The sequence below is a fragment of the Phyllostomus discolor genome, chromosome 13, assembly GCF_004126475.2.
Source record: "Phyllostomus discolor isolate MPI-MPIP mPhyDis1 chromosome 13, mPhyDis1.pri.v3, whole genome shotgun sequence".
Taxonomy (NCBI): Eukaryota; Metazoa; Chordata; class Mammalia; order Chiroptera; family Phyllostomidae; genus Phyllostomus; species Phyllostomus discolor.
In genome coordinates this window covers 33,337,370-33,351,871 of record NC_040915.2, presented here as the reverse complement: position 1 = coordinate 33,351,871, position 14,502 = coordinate 33,337,370, and the positions used below count along the sequence as shown (strand labels likewise).

General features: G+C 55.9%; 1 protein-coding gene across 1 annotated transcript in view; it reads right to left on the bottom strand.

The window, feature by feature from the left end:
- Positions 1 to 14,502, bottom strand: part of WWC1 (WW and C2 domain containing 1) — a 119,612-nt gene that overhangs the window by 26,105 nt on the left and 79,005 nt on the right. The window contains exons 7-12 of the mRNA XM_028527659.2: positions 12,972 to 13,118; positions 11,643 to 11,716; positions 7,440 to 7,682; positions 4,933 to 5,022; positions 3,765 to 4,306; positions 69 to 177 (exon numbers count right to left, since the gene is read on the bottom strand). Coding sequence (XP_028383460.1) covers positions 69 to 177; positions 3,765 to 4,306; positions 4,933 to 5,022; positions 7,440 to 7,682; positions 11,643 to 11,716; positions 12,972 to 13,118 — 1,205 coding nt within the window. The remainder of the gene's footprint in view (positions 1 to 68; positions 178 to 3,764; positions 4,307 to 4,932; positions 5,023 to 7,439; positions 7,683 to 11,642; positions 11,717 to 12,971; positions 13,119 to 14,502) is intronic.

Below are 14,502 nucleotides of genomic sequence, written 5' to 3'. Positions count from 1 at the left end.
CCACACACCATGGGGACCCAAAGTATGCAGATTCAGAGCTCCCAGAGATCCAGGACTTGGGGACCCACCTCTGCACCGAAGCCTCGTACACACCACTGTCCCCGGCCACAGATTCATCCGATACCGCAGCCGAGACACAGGCCGCTTTGAGGCCACACCCCTGGGCCGCATTCACAGCTGGAGGAAGAGGTGGGAAAAGGGTGGTGAGGTGAGGTTCAGAAACCAGGGTGCTGTTCTTTGCAACACACACTTCAGATCCACCCATCTTTTTTTTTTTTAAGAAATGTTATTTATTTATTTTTAGAGAGGGAAGGGAGGGAGAAAGAGAGAGAGAAACATCAATGTGCGGTTGCTGGGGGTCATGGCCTGCAACCCAGGCATGTACCCTGACTGGGAATCGAACCTGCGACTCTTTGGTTCACAGCCCAAGCTCAATCCACTGAGCTATGCCAGCCAGGGCTCCACCCATCTTCTGCCCTACGTTGGTCCCGACCAATTCCGACCACCTCTGAACTCGGCAGCCAGATCCTGCCTTGCCTCGGGGTGAAGAAAGGGCAGTGTCTGATCCTGTGTTTGACACCCCAGACTCTGGAGCCCACCTGCCTGGGTTCAAATCTCAGCTCCACCATCACGGCTTCGAGACACTGACAGTGATGTAGCCTCTGTAAGCCCCGGTTCCTCCTCCATAAACCGGGGAGAACACTCACCCTGGAGGGCTGCTGGGGGGACTCCATGAGACGTGACAGTGGGGCTGGTGGCAGAGATTGGTGGGGACAGCGCTCTACAAACCCATGACCACTGTCCTCACTGCGATGCCATCCCGTGCCTTCCAGAAGGATCCCTGCACCGCCGGGGCACAGTAACAGCCCCTGGGCCCTCGGGAAAGGTGAGGGGAGGGACAGGAAGGACCAGAGCACTGGCTGTCCCACTCGGCCTATCCTGCTCTACTCGCCTCGGCTCACCTCCCTGCCCTTGACGGAGACCCTCGAAAAAAGTCTCCAACCCGGGACTCAGTGCATGCTGCCCCGAGTCACGGATGCCAATGGTGTGCCAGGCCCACTGCCAAGTTCAGAGCCACCAAGACGAAGAGGACACAGTTCCTGCCCTCTGCGCAGTAGGAAAGGCCACATTCAGGTCCCCTGACCTCCCGGCCAGCCCTACTGAGCACCTGCTACGTGCCAGGCACTGGGCGCAGACTGGAGAAGAGACCAGGGGTGGGCAGGCTGGGGAGAGGGATGTCCCTGCCAGGAGACTGGGGGATGCAAGCGGCCACCTGGGCACGGCTTTCCCAGCCCGGGTCCCACGCCTGCTGCAGCCTGCAGGCCTCCCGCCCCCGGACCCCCACCTCTCCACCTCCCACTAAACCACTTCAGGAGATTAATTTGTCTGCTGACTGAACAGCAGCACTAATCGCATAACCTGCTTAGCGTCTGTGCTCAGCCCGGCACCCGTCACTGCAGGGAGGTTCTGGAGGTGGCAGGAGGGAAACGCCACCCTGAGACACGCCGTCTCTGGCCCTCAGCCCCGAGGACGCTGCGGGGGAGAGGAGAGGAGTCGCTCCTGGCACCCAGCTGGGGTCCGAGGATCCCAGGCTTATTTTAACGTCACCCTTGGGTGGCATCTCGTGGAGTCTCATCGGAGGTTCCACCTGCACCTCCCTGTCTCCAGGGAGCAATTTTCTGAAGTCTGCCACCTGCTGTAGTAGGAAGCGTGTTTTTATTTTTGTTTGCGAGCGCTCAGCACGACTCCCCTCCTGAGGAGAGGCCCTGGGGATCTCTCCGTTCCACATCTAAGCCAACGGCTGGACTCCCCTCCTGAGGAGAGGCCCTGGGGATCTCTCCGTTCCACATCTAAGCCAACGGCTGGCAGGTGCGCAGCAGAGCCTTTAATTAACCAAGAAACCCCGGATTCCCCCCTTGCGGCCGCTGGCCCTTTCTTGCACACGAGTGGGTCATTCTAACCAGCACTGCGGCCCTCCTGCCCATTCTTGTAGCTCACCGCTGAGGTGGGTCCTGCTTCCAGCTGGCCACGCAAGGGGACGGGAGTGGGGGCCCGAGGCAGACAGAGCTGGCACAGGCCTTCCTGTGGGTTCTGGGCACCAACCCTGTGTGTTTCCTGGCTGTGACACTGACCTTAAACAAGTCATTTATTTATTACTGTGATGCCGCCTCACTTGTTTCATCTACGTTAAGGGGATAAAGTGACACTCGCCTTAAATGAGCAAATATGCACGACAGTACTTGGTATTCTGGGTATACAAGTACCTGGTACCAGCCCTGGCTGGCGTAGCTCAGTGGATTAAGCGCAGGCTGTGAACCAAAGGATCGCAGGTTCAATTCCCAGCCAGGGTACATGCCTGGGTTGCAGGCCATGGCCCCCAGCAACTGCACATTGATGTCTGTCTGTCTGTCTGTCTCTCTCTCTCTCTCCCCCCCTTCCCTCTCTAAAAATAAATAAATAAAATCTTAAACACACACACACACACACAAAACCAAGTACTTGGTACCAAGTACAGGGCCTTGTATACCTGTACTCAGTTAAGTCACAGCCTGGGAAGGCCAGTGCCCCAGGTGAGCTTACTGAGCACCCTGCTGGGTCCGGACCTGCACACCCAGGGCCAGATGGGCGCAGTGGGGCACAGAGCACCAGGAATGTCCTGGGAGTGAACGCGCGGGGCTAGCTCGCACCCTGAGGGGCGTGACAACAAGGATGCTGGGTTCTCGGGTAAGAGGAACCCAGAATCCAATCCTAGCATTCCCGGTTAGGGTCGGGGGGAGGCGCCCTATATTAGTGACATCCCTCCTCGGACCCACCGTTTCCTCCACCTGTGAAAGCGGCACGACACAAGTAACCCACTGCACCCTACAAAGCACATGGCCCACCACGTCTTGCACCCCAATAAATGTTAGTGGTTATGATTTATTGTTTGGTTTTCTCTAAGTCTTAGCTGTCATCCTCAGCATCGCCTTTGCTTCTGAAGATGCCAAGTCGACTATCGATTCACACCAGCACGCCCCTGCCGACCCCCTGCAGAACGGGAGTCAGACCATTTCATTCCCGGCTTCAGTCACGCGGGTCCCCAGTGCAATCAGGATGCAATCCAAACAGCCCACCGGGCCTCACGTGACCCAGACTCCACCTGATTCTCCACCCTTGGGAGGGGGTCACCTCTCACATAAGGTGACCCCCTGTGTCTGGTCCCTCCTGCAGCCCCTTAGCTCTGGCCTCAGAGATTTTTCTCTTGCTTTTCCCAGGGCTGGCTCCTTCTCACTGTGGAAGCCTCCGTTCAATATTACCTTCCTGACATTGAACCCACACTGAACCTGACACTGAACCTGACAACACAACCTGAGAGGCTCCATCATTTACACATGCGCTTCTGGGAACAGGGACCTGTCTGTCCTGAACTGCATCCTTGTCGCTAAGCCAGTGCCTTAGGCCCATGGCCTACCTGTTGAATGAATGAACGGACCTCATACATTCATTATCACAGGACCTGCCATTTAGATTTAGTAGGTACTTAATGATTATCTGTTGAAGGAATGAATCCAGCACGGAAAACCCTTGGCCCAAGACCTGGAACATGATTGAGTACATAAACACCCACTGAATGAATAAATAAATAGATCAACCATGTAAAGCGCTGGCACACAGAAAGCAGTCAGTGAGTGACAGCCATAGTGATCGCTGGGGTCCACATGCCCACCTTCCTGCCTTGTGAAGGCTCCTGCCCGCCCCCCTCCCCCCCGATGTGGTGTCACTACCTTGGCCCAACTGCTTGGCCTCTGCTCCTGGTTCCTCCAGCCGGTACGTCTCCCGGTTGCTGCTGCCGCCGCCCAGGCTCAGTTCACAAAGGGTGGCGCTCAGCTCCGGCTCTTCGAACTCCAGGGGGCTCAGGAAGGCGTCTCCGGCCAGGAGGGGGTCATCGATGAGCGGGGAGCAGGGTGGGGAGAGGGAGGACAGGGAGGAGCGGGGGGACAGAGAGGTCATGGACTTCGGGGTGCCGGACAGGGAGCGCAGGGGCTGCAGGCGGCCACACCCCTCCGCCTTCTGCGTCTTGGCCACCTCGTCCTCGTGGATGGTGGTGATGCACCCCGAGGGCCGGAAGCCCATGGCCCCGTCCTGCAGCAGGAGCTCCACCTTGCTCTGCAGATCCGAGTCCAGTGGCTCGAAGGGGTCATAGTAGAGGTCAGTGAAGCTGGCGGAGGCGGAGGAGTCCAGGCTGGAGGCGGCCAGGGAGCCCCGGCTAGACGCGAGGGACCCAGGGCTGCTGCCCGAGGACAGGGACTGCATGCTGCTCGAGAGGCTGGGGACAGGGAGAGGACGGAGGGTGAGGACACCAGGGGTGGCTGGGGCAGCCGGAACTTCCCGCCGGGTGCTGAGAAGCACTGGAAGTACCTAAGAGTACACTATCCTGCTGGGCCCTCCTGACAGTCTCCAGGGTGGATGGTGCACCCCCGGTTTCCTTGAGGAGGAAACGGATAACTGAGAAGGCCACATAATCAGGAAGTGGCAGAGCTGGGATTCGAACCCAAACCAACTGCCTTAAAAGGTCATTTTTCTCCCCCATGTCCCTGTTTCCCAAAACCTCTGCTGGCTGCATTCCATTTGCACAACATTTCTCCATATTTGAATTTAGCCTGAAATGATACGTCTCCGTATTTTAATTCAAATCAGCTCGGATTTTTGTGCTTTAACACGCATCTTAAAAGGAAATTTTGTATCCTGAGTGTAATGTGAAAAGCAGTATCACTTACTACAAATAGAAGGCAACTGTTACACGGCTGACACAAACCAATGTTAGGAAATTCCGACCCACGGTTGCCCACCAAGGCCCAGGCCTGAGGGCTTCCCTCTGCATTGTGGATCGGCGGGATGCCGCCTGCACCCAGCCTGCCCAGGACAGCACTGCCCCCACTGCCCATCGCTCACCTCTTCAGCTGGGAATGCAGAGCTGCCACCTGCCGGGTGGCTTCCTCCAGTTCTCTCACCAGCTGGTTCCTCTTACTGTTTAACTTCAGCCTGGAGGGAGAGAAGAAGGTGTGAGGGGGAGCCCCGAGGACTCTAGCCTCCACCTGCCCGGAAGAGGAACCACAGGCATGTACTCGTGGGAGATGCACACGCAGACACGCAAGAACCTCCCAGAAGCATTTTACTGTGATGTTGGGGGAGACACGGCCTCCGCACATAATCCCACAGTAATTGCTGCATTCACCAGCCACTGTGGATATACCAGCTGCTGCGCTAGGGAACTCACAGCGCTGTTTTAATTCATTGGCACATTAACCCTGCATGGTAAGAACGGCTCTTACCACTTTACATGCATGGAGATTGAAGTTCTTAAGTTAAATAATTTACTCAAAGCTACAGAAGCAGTGGCAGGGTTAGGGTTCCAGCAAGTGCCTATACCTCGTGCCAGACAGCTGTGGGCAACGGGGATAAAACCGTGGGCAAGGCAGCACTTATTTCAGCACTTATTTCTGCTCTAAGGGAGCTCACACCCTACTGGAGGCAGGTGGGACGAGAAGATATATTAAAAAAAAAAACCCAAATGCCCAATATCCAATTGGCCCAGCGTGACAAGGTCCATGCGGAAACAGTAATGGAGTGGCAGAAAAGAACTAAAGGAAAGACCCAACTTGGACCGGTGGGTGAGCCTCTTCGAGCCGGCTGCATGGGGGCCAAGCCCGCTGGCACTCCCTGGGACCCGTGTCCTCCTCTGCCCTCTGGGCCCGCAGCTGGGCCCCCTTCCCAGCCTCCCTTGCAGCTGGGTGGGTGGGACAAGTGACCAAGTTCTGGCCAATCGGATGTGACAGAAGTGACGTGCATCAGGCTGATGTGGTTAAGAGAGTGGGTGGGTCTCATGCACTGTCCCTTGGCGGCCTCTTAAGGCCTAAAAGGAGAGGTGCCACAAACCAGGAGGAGCCCAGTCCCTGAATGACAAACCACACAGGGCCTGTCACGAAGACCAGAGCAGGCTCTACCCAACTGAGATGTGGTAAGGGATGGGCAGGGCCTATTCCTGGGCAACTGAACTTGAGAAATTCCAGAAGAGACAACTGGAGCAGCAGGCAGAGCGGCCTTGGCATGGTCCTTGGCTGCCCAGGCAACAGACTGGCAGGAGGGGTGCACAATGAACCGAATCCTTGACTCTGCACAGGATGAACAGGACCACGGAGTCTCCTGACCCTCCCTAAGAGCGAAGCCCTGGAAGGATGAAGTCAGGGGGCAGCTAGGGCTCACCATTTCTACCTCTGTTTTCCTCTTTGCTGGGACAAAACCAGAGGTGTGTTATGAGAGTAAAAGCAGGTCCCCGCTGAAGCCCCAAGAGGCTGCTGGGGGGACGAGGAGTCAGGTGGCCTTGACTCCCTGGCCACAGGGGTGTGGCCACCGGCAGGAACACACAGGTGCCGCAGCCGCCTCCCGGAGGTTTATTGGCAGGCCAGATGGCAATTGCGTGTGATGCTGGCGCATGCTGGGAGGCCAAGAGCACATCAAGCATAGAAGGCACAGGGTCCAGAAGGTCCATGAGCTTGGCTCAGCACCTGGTGTGCTGGTTAAAAATGCAACAGCCTGGAATGCATCTCAGGCCCGGGGAGCAGGTCCCTGGGGGAGGGGGTTGGGGGGAGGGCAGAGAATCCACACTCTATCAAACACCCTGTGTGACTGCCCAGCAGCTCTCAGAAGGGGAGCCCACGGGAAGGGCGGGGGTAGGGTAGGATAGAGTGAGGGGTGTCAGGATGGCTGCGATTCTGACTGATTTGCGACTGGTGTTTGGCAGACCCTGTGGCATGGCTTAACTAGGAGTCTACTGCTGTGCCCCTTAAAGGCATCTTGAATGGAAAGGCTACTTCGTGAAGAAGAGGAGCACAATACCCTCATTTTGAGGAAGAGAGGAGGAACAAAAGATACAAAGAGAAATGAGAGACCCTGAGAGAAAATGAGAGCCGGAAGGATGGACACAGACAGACAACCATGGGTCTCGGGCAAACAGTTGCAGATGCAAGGACTGCTGAGTCAGCCTTCTCCTCTCCTGCAGAAGGCTCACAGCTTTCAGCCCTGTCCCCACCTGTCCAGAAGCTTCCCTCTGCATGTCCCCCAGGGGACCCTGCCCCCGGGGCACCTTCAAGTGACCTCCCTGCTGGGGAGTGGCGGGTCCGGCTTCCCTGGACTGGCTCTGTGAACTCACTGTCCCAGGGAGGCAATCAGACCTTTGAAAGACGGGGCTGAAGGCAGTAATAAAAGAGCCTCTGTCCTGTCCCCTGATTCGCAACTTCCGGAAAATTGCAAGATCTCTGAATGGGGTGCTCTCAGGGCAGAGCCCAGGTACCCAGGGTTGCCGCCCTCTCCCTGCTCCCCTGCTGGGGGCTGGAGCACAGGCCTGGCAGTGGAGGAAGGGGCCCCTGCCCCCTCCCAGCCCCAGCCCAGCCCAGCCCTACCTCTCCGTCAGTGCCTTGCTCTGGGTGTCCCGGGCTGCCTGCAGGTCCTTCTCCAGCCGCTTCCGGGCCATCTCCAGCTGCTCCACCTCCCCCTGGGTCCACTTCCGGGGGCTGATGAAGCGCATCTCCTTCAGCAGCTCCTCCTTCTCATTGATGAGGATCAGCCGGTCCCTCTCTGAGTCCAGCACTCCGGGCCAGGCCTCACTGTCCAGCTTGGCCAGCTGGATCTTCAGGTTGGCGATCCTGTGGGCCAAGAAGGTGAGCGTGATGAGTGTGCCCATGGCATTGTGGGAGCAGGGTAACAGATGGCACGGTCAAGGCTAGGAGGTACAAGGAGCCCTGACACCCTCTGAGCAATCTCTGACAGTTCCTGACTTCCTCTGGCTCAGCATGTTGTCTCCCGAACATATTTCTGCCTGGCAGACCCATGCGGTGCCTACCATGTGCCAACAATGAGCAGGCTCTGCAGGGCTGGGGCAGAGACGTGGACACGGCAATGGCCTTGCCCTGGGGGACACTCAGGCTGGCAGAGCGGAATAGAGAGCCGGACCCATCACCAGGCAACAGGCTCTTACCACTAGCTACGTGACCTTCAGCAAGTCACTAATTTCTCCAAAGGGTGTAGCCATTCCTCCCAAGTTGTGGTCCAAGGTTTCAATGACACAACTTGAAACCTCTCACAGCACAGTGCTTGGCACACAGGAAGCGCTCAATAAATGTCTTCACTGCCTCTGTGCTTATTACCTGGTTTGACCATTTATTAAATACGTAACCTTGGGCAAAGCCCCCGAGCCTTGTAGGTAACAAAACACTTCCTCACCGTTCAGAGCTGCTGTGGAAATGAGCAGTAATGAATTCAGAGTGCTTGGTACACAACAGGTGCTCAACCAATGGCGGGCGTGGGCCCACTACAACCAGGACAAAGACGACAACTGCTGACCACACGCCCCTGGTTCAGAGCAGCAGCGGCGGCAGCACCGTGTGGGCAACCGTGGATGTGGGGCCGGAGGCCTTCAGGTGCAGCTTTGGCTCTGGCCTTGCTGATGGAAGGTAATTTTTGTTGAGGAATAAGTTTTGTATCACGGGTTTCTAGCACAGTGCCCAGGACGCTGCAGGCACATAATAAATGCTACAGAAGAGGGAGCCCTATTCCTTAACTCCTTGGAGACCCAGGACCCTCATCTGTGAGGTGAGGGGCAATGGGTTATGAGGACCAAGTGAGAACATGGTAAGAGAACCAGTAAACTCTCTTTATACACCGCCAGGTGCTTACAGGTATTAGATATGACTTTTTTAAAAAAGATTTTATTTATTTATTTTTAAAGAGAGGGGAAGAGAGGGAGAAAGAGAGGGAGAGAATCATCGATCGTATGTGCTTGGACCAGGGACTGAACCTCCACCCAGACTTGTGCCCTGACCGGAACTGAACCAGCGACCCTTTGCTCTGAGGAACGATGCCCAACCAGCTGAGCCACACCGGTCAGGGCGACATGAGGTATGATTATGGTTGGACCAAAGTAAGATTCCTAGCATAATTAAGAGTACTGATGAGATCACGTGATCCTCTCAGGTTTAGCCTGTGCAAAGTGCTTTCAGCTACCACATCCCAGCCTCTCCCAGCCCCTAAAGGGTGGGTGAGACCTGGTGGTTAACGCTGCTGGACACGTGTCCAGAAAGGATGTGGCTCACCTAAGACCGGAAGGTATAAGCGCATCTCGTACCTGCTGAGAGCCCAGGCCTCTGGACTCCCTCCCAGTCTGATCAGATCTGCCGACAACGGGGCCCAACTCTTACTTTATCAAAACATGGTGGGAGGCCCTGGCCAGGCGGTTCAGTTGGTTGGGGCGTCATCCCATGCACCGAAAGGGTGCGGGTTTGTTCCCCAGCTGGGGCGTGTACAGGAGGTACCAGATCAGTGTTTCTGCCTCACATCAATGTTTCCCTCTCTCGAAATCAGTCAACGTGTCCTCCAGCGAGGGTTTAAAAACAAACACAAAAAACCACGGTGAGAAACTAGATCTCCGTGCTGCGTCGTGAACATTTCTGACAGAGAGGCACATCGAAGTTTGCTCATTCCCCAGCCAAGCGTCTCCGCACACACGAATTCTTCGAGTTCATTTAAATTCCATATTCACATCCCCAGCAATCCATCAGGACTGATCAGGGGGTAACTCCCTGAATGCTGCTCTCCAGCTGCTTTGAAGACAGCGCGAAATGGCCGAGTCTGGCAGTGGCTCTGCTGCGTGTGGGACGACAAAGGGGTGACGGACACTTTCTCGGATGTTCTCTCCAGCGGCTCCTTCACTGCGCCGGCGCGCCTCACACGGCGGGCCATCCACCCTTCGGAGAATCGGATGGAACTACTACACTCGCTGCCCAGAAACGCACACGTGACAAAGCTTGGCATACAATGACCTGACCTTGCACTACAGCCACCTGCCCTCGGTCCTTCAGGTCCTGCAGCCTCTGCTGCGCCATCCCTTACAATGAACTACACCGGAGCTTTGGGGGAGGGGGAGGCGGGAAGCTGGATTAAGGCGGATGAGCCAGCGTGTGAGGCGGTGAGAAGCTGCGCTGAGACTTCTCTCTGAGATAGGAAGTGGAGTGGCTCAGCACCAGAGGGAAGACTGCAATCTCTCAGTCTCTCCAGAACTGATCCCCGCACACAGGCATTATTCCAGACTGGACAAGACCCAGGGTTCAGAGTAGTCCCCTTCAGAGGGGACAAGAAGTGGCTGTCCAAATGCAGAAGTCTGGTTGTTTTATGGGACCTCTAGGGGGAGCTGCAACAGTACACTGGAAGTATTTTCTCCCCACCTGACCGGTATTCAAGGTCTCCTCCTTTCTTCACAATCTTCCAAATTTTCTTCGGGAAACCATTTCTCCCACAGCTTCACTGGGTTCCCACAAAGCTGACTTCAGTCTCCTTCCTAGACCTGGGCACGTCGCCCATGCCTGGGCCTCCCGATCAATCTGATTCTCCCCAACCTGCATCAGTGACTGGTTCACCCAGAAAAGCCGTGATTCTCAGACTCCAAACTTGTTAAAGCTATTGGGAAAGGCAGGCACGCTTTCCACCAGTAACACGGAAACCTAGAACTGCTGGGCTCATCTTGCCCCTTTGATAGGTAAGTCCATCCTCACAAACACAAGTAGGGTGGAGAAGAGAGGTGAGACTGAGTCATTGTAGCATCGCTTAAGTCCCTGGATAGAGCTGGGCCTGAAGCTCATTTCCCCCAGGACTGTGGAGTTCAATAAGCCAACAAATTCCCTTTTTTGCTTCCTCTAGTTTCTATCCAATTTCTGTCATTGCTGCTCCCAGAGAGGGGGCAAAGGTGAACAGCTGGGTGCTGCCACTCCACCTGGACTGGCTGAGAAGGTCCATGGGCCACACTGCTTCTTCGCCTGAGGAGAAATTGGTGCAGCCCGCCTGCATCCATCAGTAACACAACACCCTGCAGGATCCTTCCTGGGGAGGCTGGTTGCCTGTACACTACGGTCATGGACACGAAGCCGGATTGTCCAGGGTTCAAATTCTGACGTCACCACACTGGAAAACGATCTTGGATCTCGCCTTTCTCTTCTCTAACTTGCAGACAATATGAGATAAGCTATGCCGTACGGTTGCTTCTGATATTCAACGAGATAATGCACATGCAGACGCTTTAGTGCAATGTCTGGCTTGTACCAGATGCTCCGGAAATGTCAGCTTTGCTCATTGTATTAATTTTACTTGTGGCAGCAGAACTCCACTACTCGGGATTCTGGGAAGCCGCAGAACATCCGAAGTCACTGGCATCTGACGTGGTTTAAGAGCACAGCTTGCTCCCAGTGGGCAGGATCCAGTCTCTTTAGCCTGCTGCTAAATCCCAGGTGTGTTCCTTCAAGCCACACTACATACAGGAGCACTGGAAAACTCCGACTACAGGGACGGGGGCCAGCAGGGGAAGAGGTAAGCAGGCTCTGAGGTCCAAACAGATCTGAGTTCAGAGCACAGCCCACCCCTTACCTAGCTAAGTGTCGCTGGGTCAGTCATTCCCCATCTGAGTTTTAAAAAAGGTGAAAATATGAAGATTGTAACGTTCATCTTCATAATCTTCGCCGGATTCAGCGAGGGGAGGCATGTAAGAAGCCAGGCACACAGCTGACCCTCTCCAACAGTACTCACATTGCCAGACCATCCCACCCACGGCCCGCAATTACCTCCTCTTAGCCTCTTCGTATCGAAGGCGCAGTCTGACCTTCTCTGCCAACTGATTGCTGCTGCTGGTGCCGAACTGGAGGGAAGAAAGAAGGAAGCCAGAAGTTATGTGGCTGTCGTGACCGGCGCTGCGCTGGGCATCAAGAACGCAGGAGAGACGTGACAGCTCTCGGGGGAAGTAGCTAAGTATAGCCCCCAGTGGCTGAGCCGGCTGGGCGCATCCCAAAGAAGCCAGTTAGTCGGAAACACGTTGCTTCCTTCGGGCCGTGGGAAGAGCCCCAAACGCAGACATCAATCACGTCTAGAAGAGAAGCTTATGGCTCAGAATATCATCTCTCGGCCACAAATGGCCTGGAGCCCATTCAAGCCACGGAAGCATGGAGGACAGCTGGTTGGGAGGAAACAGGGACAGCCCATTCACAAGAAAAGCCATTCTGGGGGCACTGCGGAGGAGGTCAACCGAAAACTCAGGAGGCTGCAGCCGGGAGTGAAACACTGGGTGAGTGAGGAGAAGATTCTAGACCTGGAAGGAGGCACACAGGTCCTTCTCACATATTTCAGCCCACAGCTGGCTTGTAGCTGCACCCGTGTGTGATGGGGGGGGGGGGGGGGGGGGGGGGGGGTGGTAGGCCTGTTTGCCATCGAGAGCAGCAAGAAGCTACAAGGCTCAGCCAATCAGGCGTGGGTATAGCCTCTCTTCACAAGTGGGAGCACGGCTACAGAAATCAGACAGGAATAGCATTTTAGCCACAGAGGCTGGTCAGTGACTCGTTCAAGGTCACCTGCTCTAGAACACAAAAGCTCCCCAAAGCAACGGACTGCCACGGGCCAGGCCACGGGCCAGGCCTGGACAGAGCCTGCACCATGCATCGACCACGACCAGACCGAGCTTCAGAACTGGGAGCCGTGCAGCTGCCTGGAAGCTGCACGTGCTGTTCTGGGACTAACAGGAGGAAAACGTCCTCTCTTTTCCAGCTGGGGAGAGAAGGACAGAATGGCTCTGCCAAATGGGATGAAGGAAACCAGAGAAAGACACCTGGTCCTTCAAAAACACTTTCCGGGCAGCGCCCAGACACAAGCATGTGGCTGAGTGACAGTGAACACGGGGATTCAGTGGGAGCTTTTCCTCACACCACTGTCTCCCAACACGCGGGGGCCAGGAGAGTTCTGTAAGGGCACGGGACTCCCGCAGGCTGCGTCAGCAGCCAGCCGCACAGAGGGCCGCCAGCCGGCTCCTTCAGTGAGCAGCGAGAGGGTGGCCGGCCATCACAGCAGCCTCCCGGCAGCTGTCCCCCTGGAGGTCCCCTCCGGTGGCAGGCACTGCTACTCACACTCCCCGAGATGTCTGTCTGGGAGCTCACATCCAGGAACTGTTTCGGCAGCAGGAAGCCCGGACTCTCCAGAGAGCTGCTGCTAGACCACAGGTCGGAGTGGGAGCCCCCGTCGGTCCGGAAGCCATCCTTCAGCATCGCAAGGCTCTGAAGCGGGGAGGACAGCTGTGGTCAGCAACACACTTTCCGTCCTGGGAGGGAGCTCCGGGTCTGCCTCGGTCCATGCACCTTTCTCTCCACCTTTCATACTCTGGGAGGAGCCCAGGCTCATCCAGACCTCCTACTTCTGTTGTAAAGAGCCGGCAATGGGTGGGCACCTGCTAGGTGCCGGGCACTGTGCCACAGCCCTTACCTGGGAGACAGGTGTGGACACTGGCTCTGGAGCCACACAGCCGGGGTTAGAACCCCCACTCAGCTAGTCCCCAGCTGTGTGATCTGAGCTAGAGGATTACCCTCTCTGTGCCTCAGTTTCCTCTCCTGCAGAAGGGGAGTAATCCTAGATCCCATCTCAGGGGCCATGACGCCGATTCAACGAGACACCCAGAGTAAAGTGCTAGTACAGTCCACACTCAAGGCGCTGTCAGCTTTACCACAACCTCTTTGAATCCTGGCCACAGCCCTGCCAGGAATGACTTGATCCCCGCATGATCCACGAAGGAGCGGTTACCCGGAGGGGCTGGCAACTGACAGAGCCAGGGTTTCCTGGTCTGTGTGACATGAGACTCAGTGCTCCAAACTGCCACTCACAACAGGAACACGTCCCACTGCCCGCCAGTGCCTGGTCTGGATGCTTCCACTGGGCTGCCGTTCTGGGCAGGAGCTTCAGAACCACTCTGTTTGTGCTAGAGGGTGAAGCTTCCTTCGCCAAGTCACTTACGGCCTCTCTGAGCCTCAGACCCCTCACCTGCAGATGGGAACAATAATATCTCCGAGGCCAGGGGAGTTCCTGCGAGAGGCGGTGGGACGGACCAGGGTTACAAGAACGGCCTTCTGAGACAGGGGTTCACAGGCTTGAACCCTGGCTTTCCCATGTACTCTCTGAGCTAGGCAGCCTTTATAACTGCATGGTGGGGGTAAAGTGAGGTTGGTGTCAAGGCTAGGTGAGGCACAGTGCACGCAAAGTGCTTGGCACAACTGCCTGGAACATCAATCACACCGATTATCATCTGTTTGGGTCCCAGCAGAGAGCCAGAATACACAATGAAATGCTTATAAAGATGCTACCTTTTGGCCCTGGCTGGTGTAGCTCAGTGGTTTGAGCATGGGCCTATGAACCAAAGGGTGGCCAGTTCGATTCCTGGTCAGGGCACATGCCTGGTTTGCAGGCCAGGCCCCCAGTAGGAGGGGGCAGGTGCAAGAGGCAACCACACAATGATATTTCTCTCCCTCTCTTACTCCCTCCCTTGTCCTCTCTCAAAATACATACATAAAATCGTTTAAAAAAAGATGCTACAGAAAGATGCTACCCTTTGACTGCAACATTAACAATGCTGAATCACCCCCCTCCATTCAGTCCTTTGAATGGTAAGCC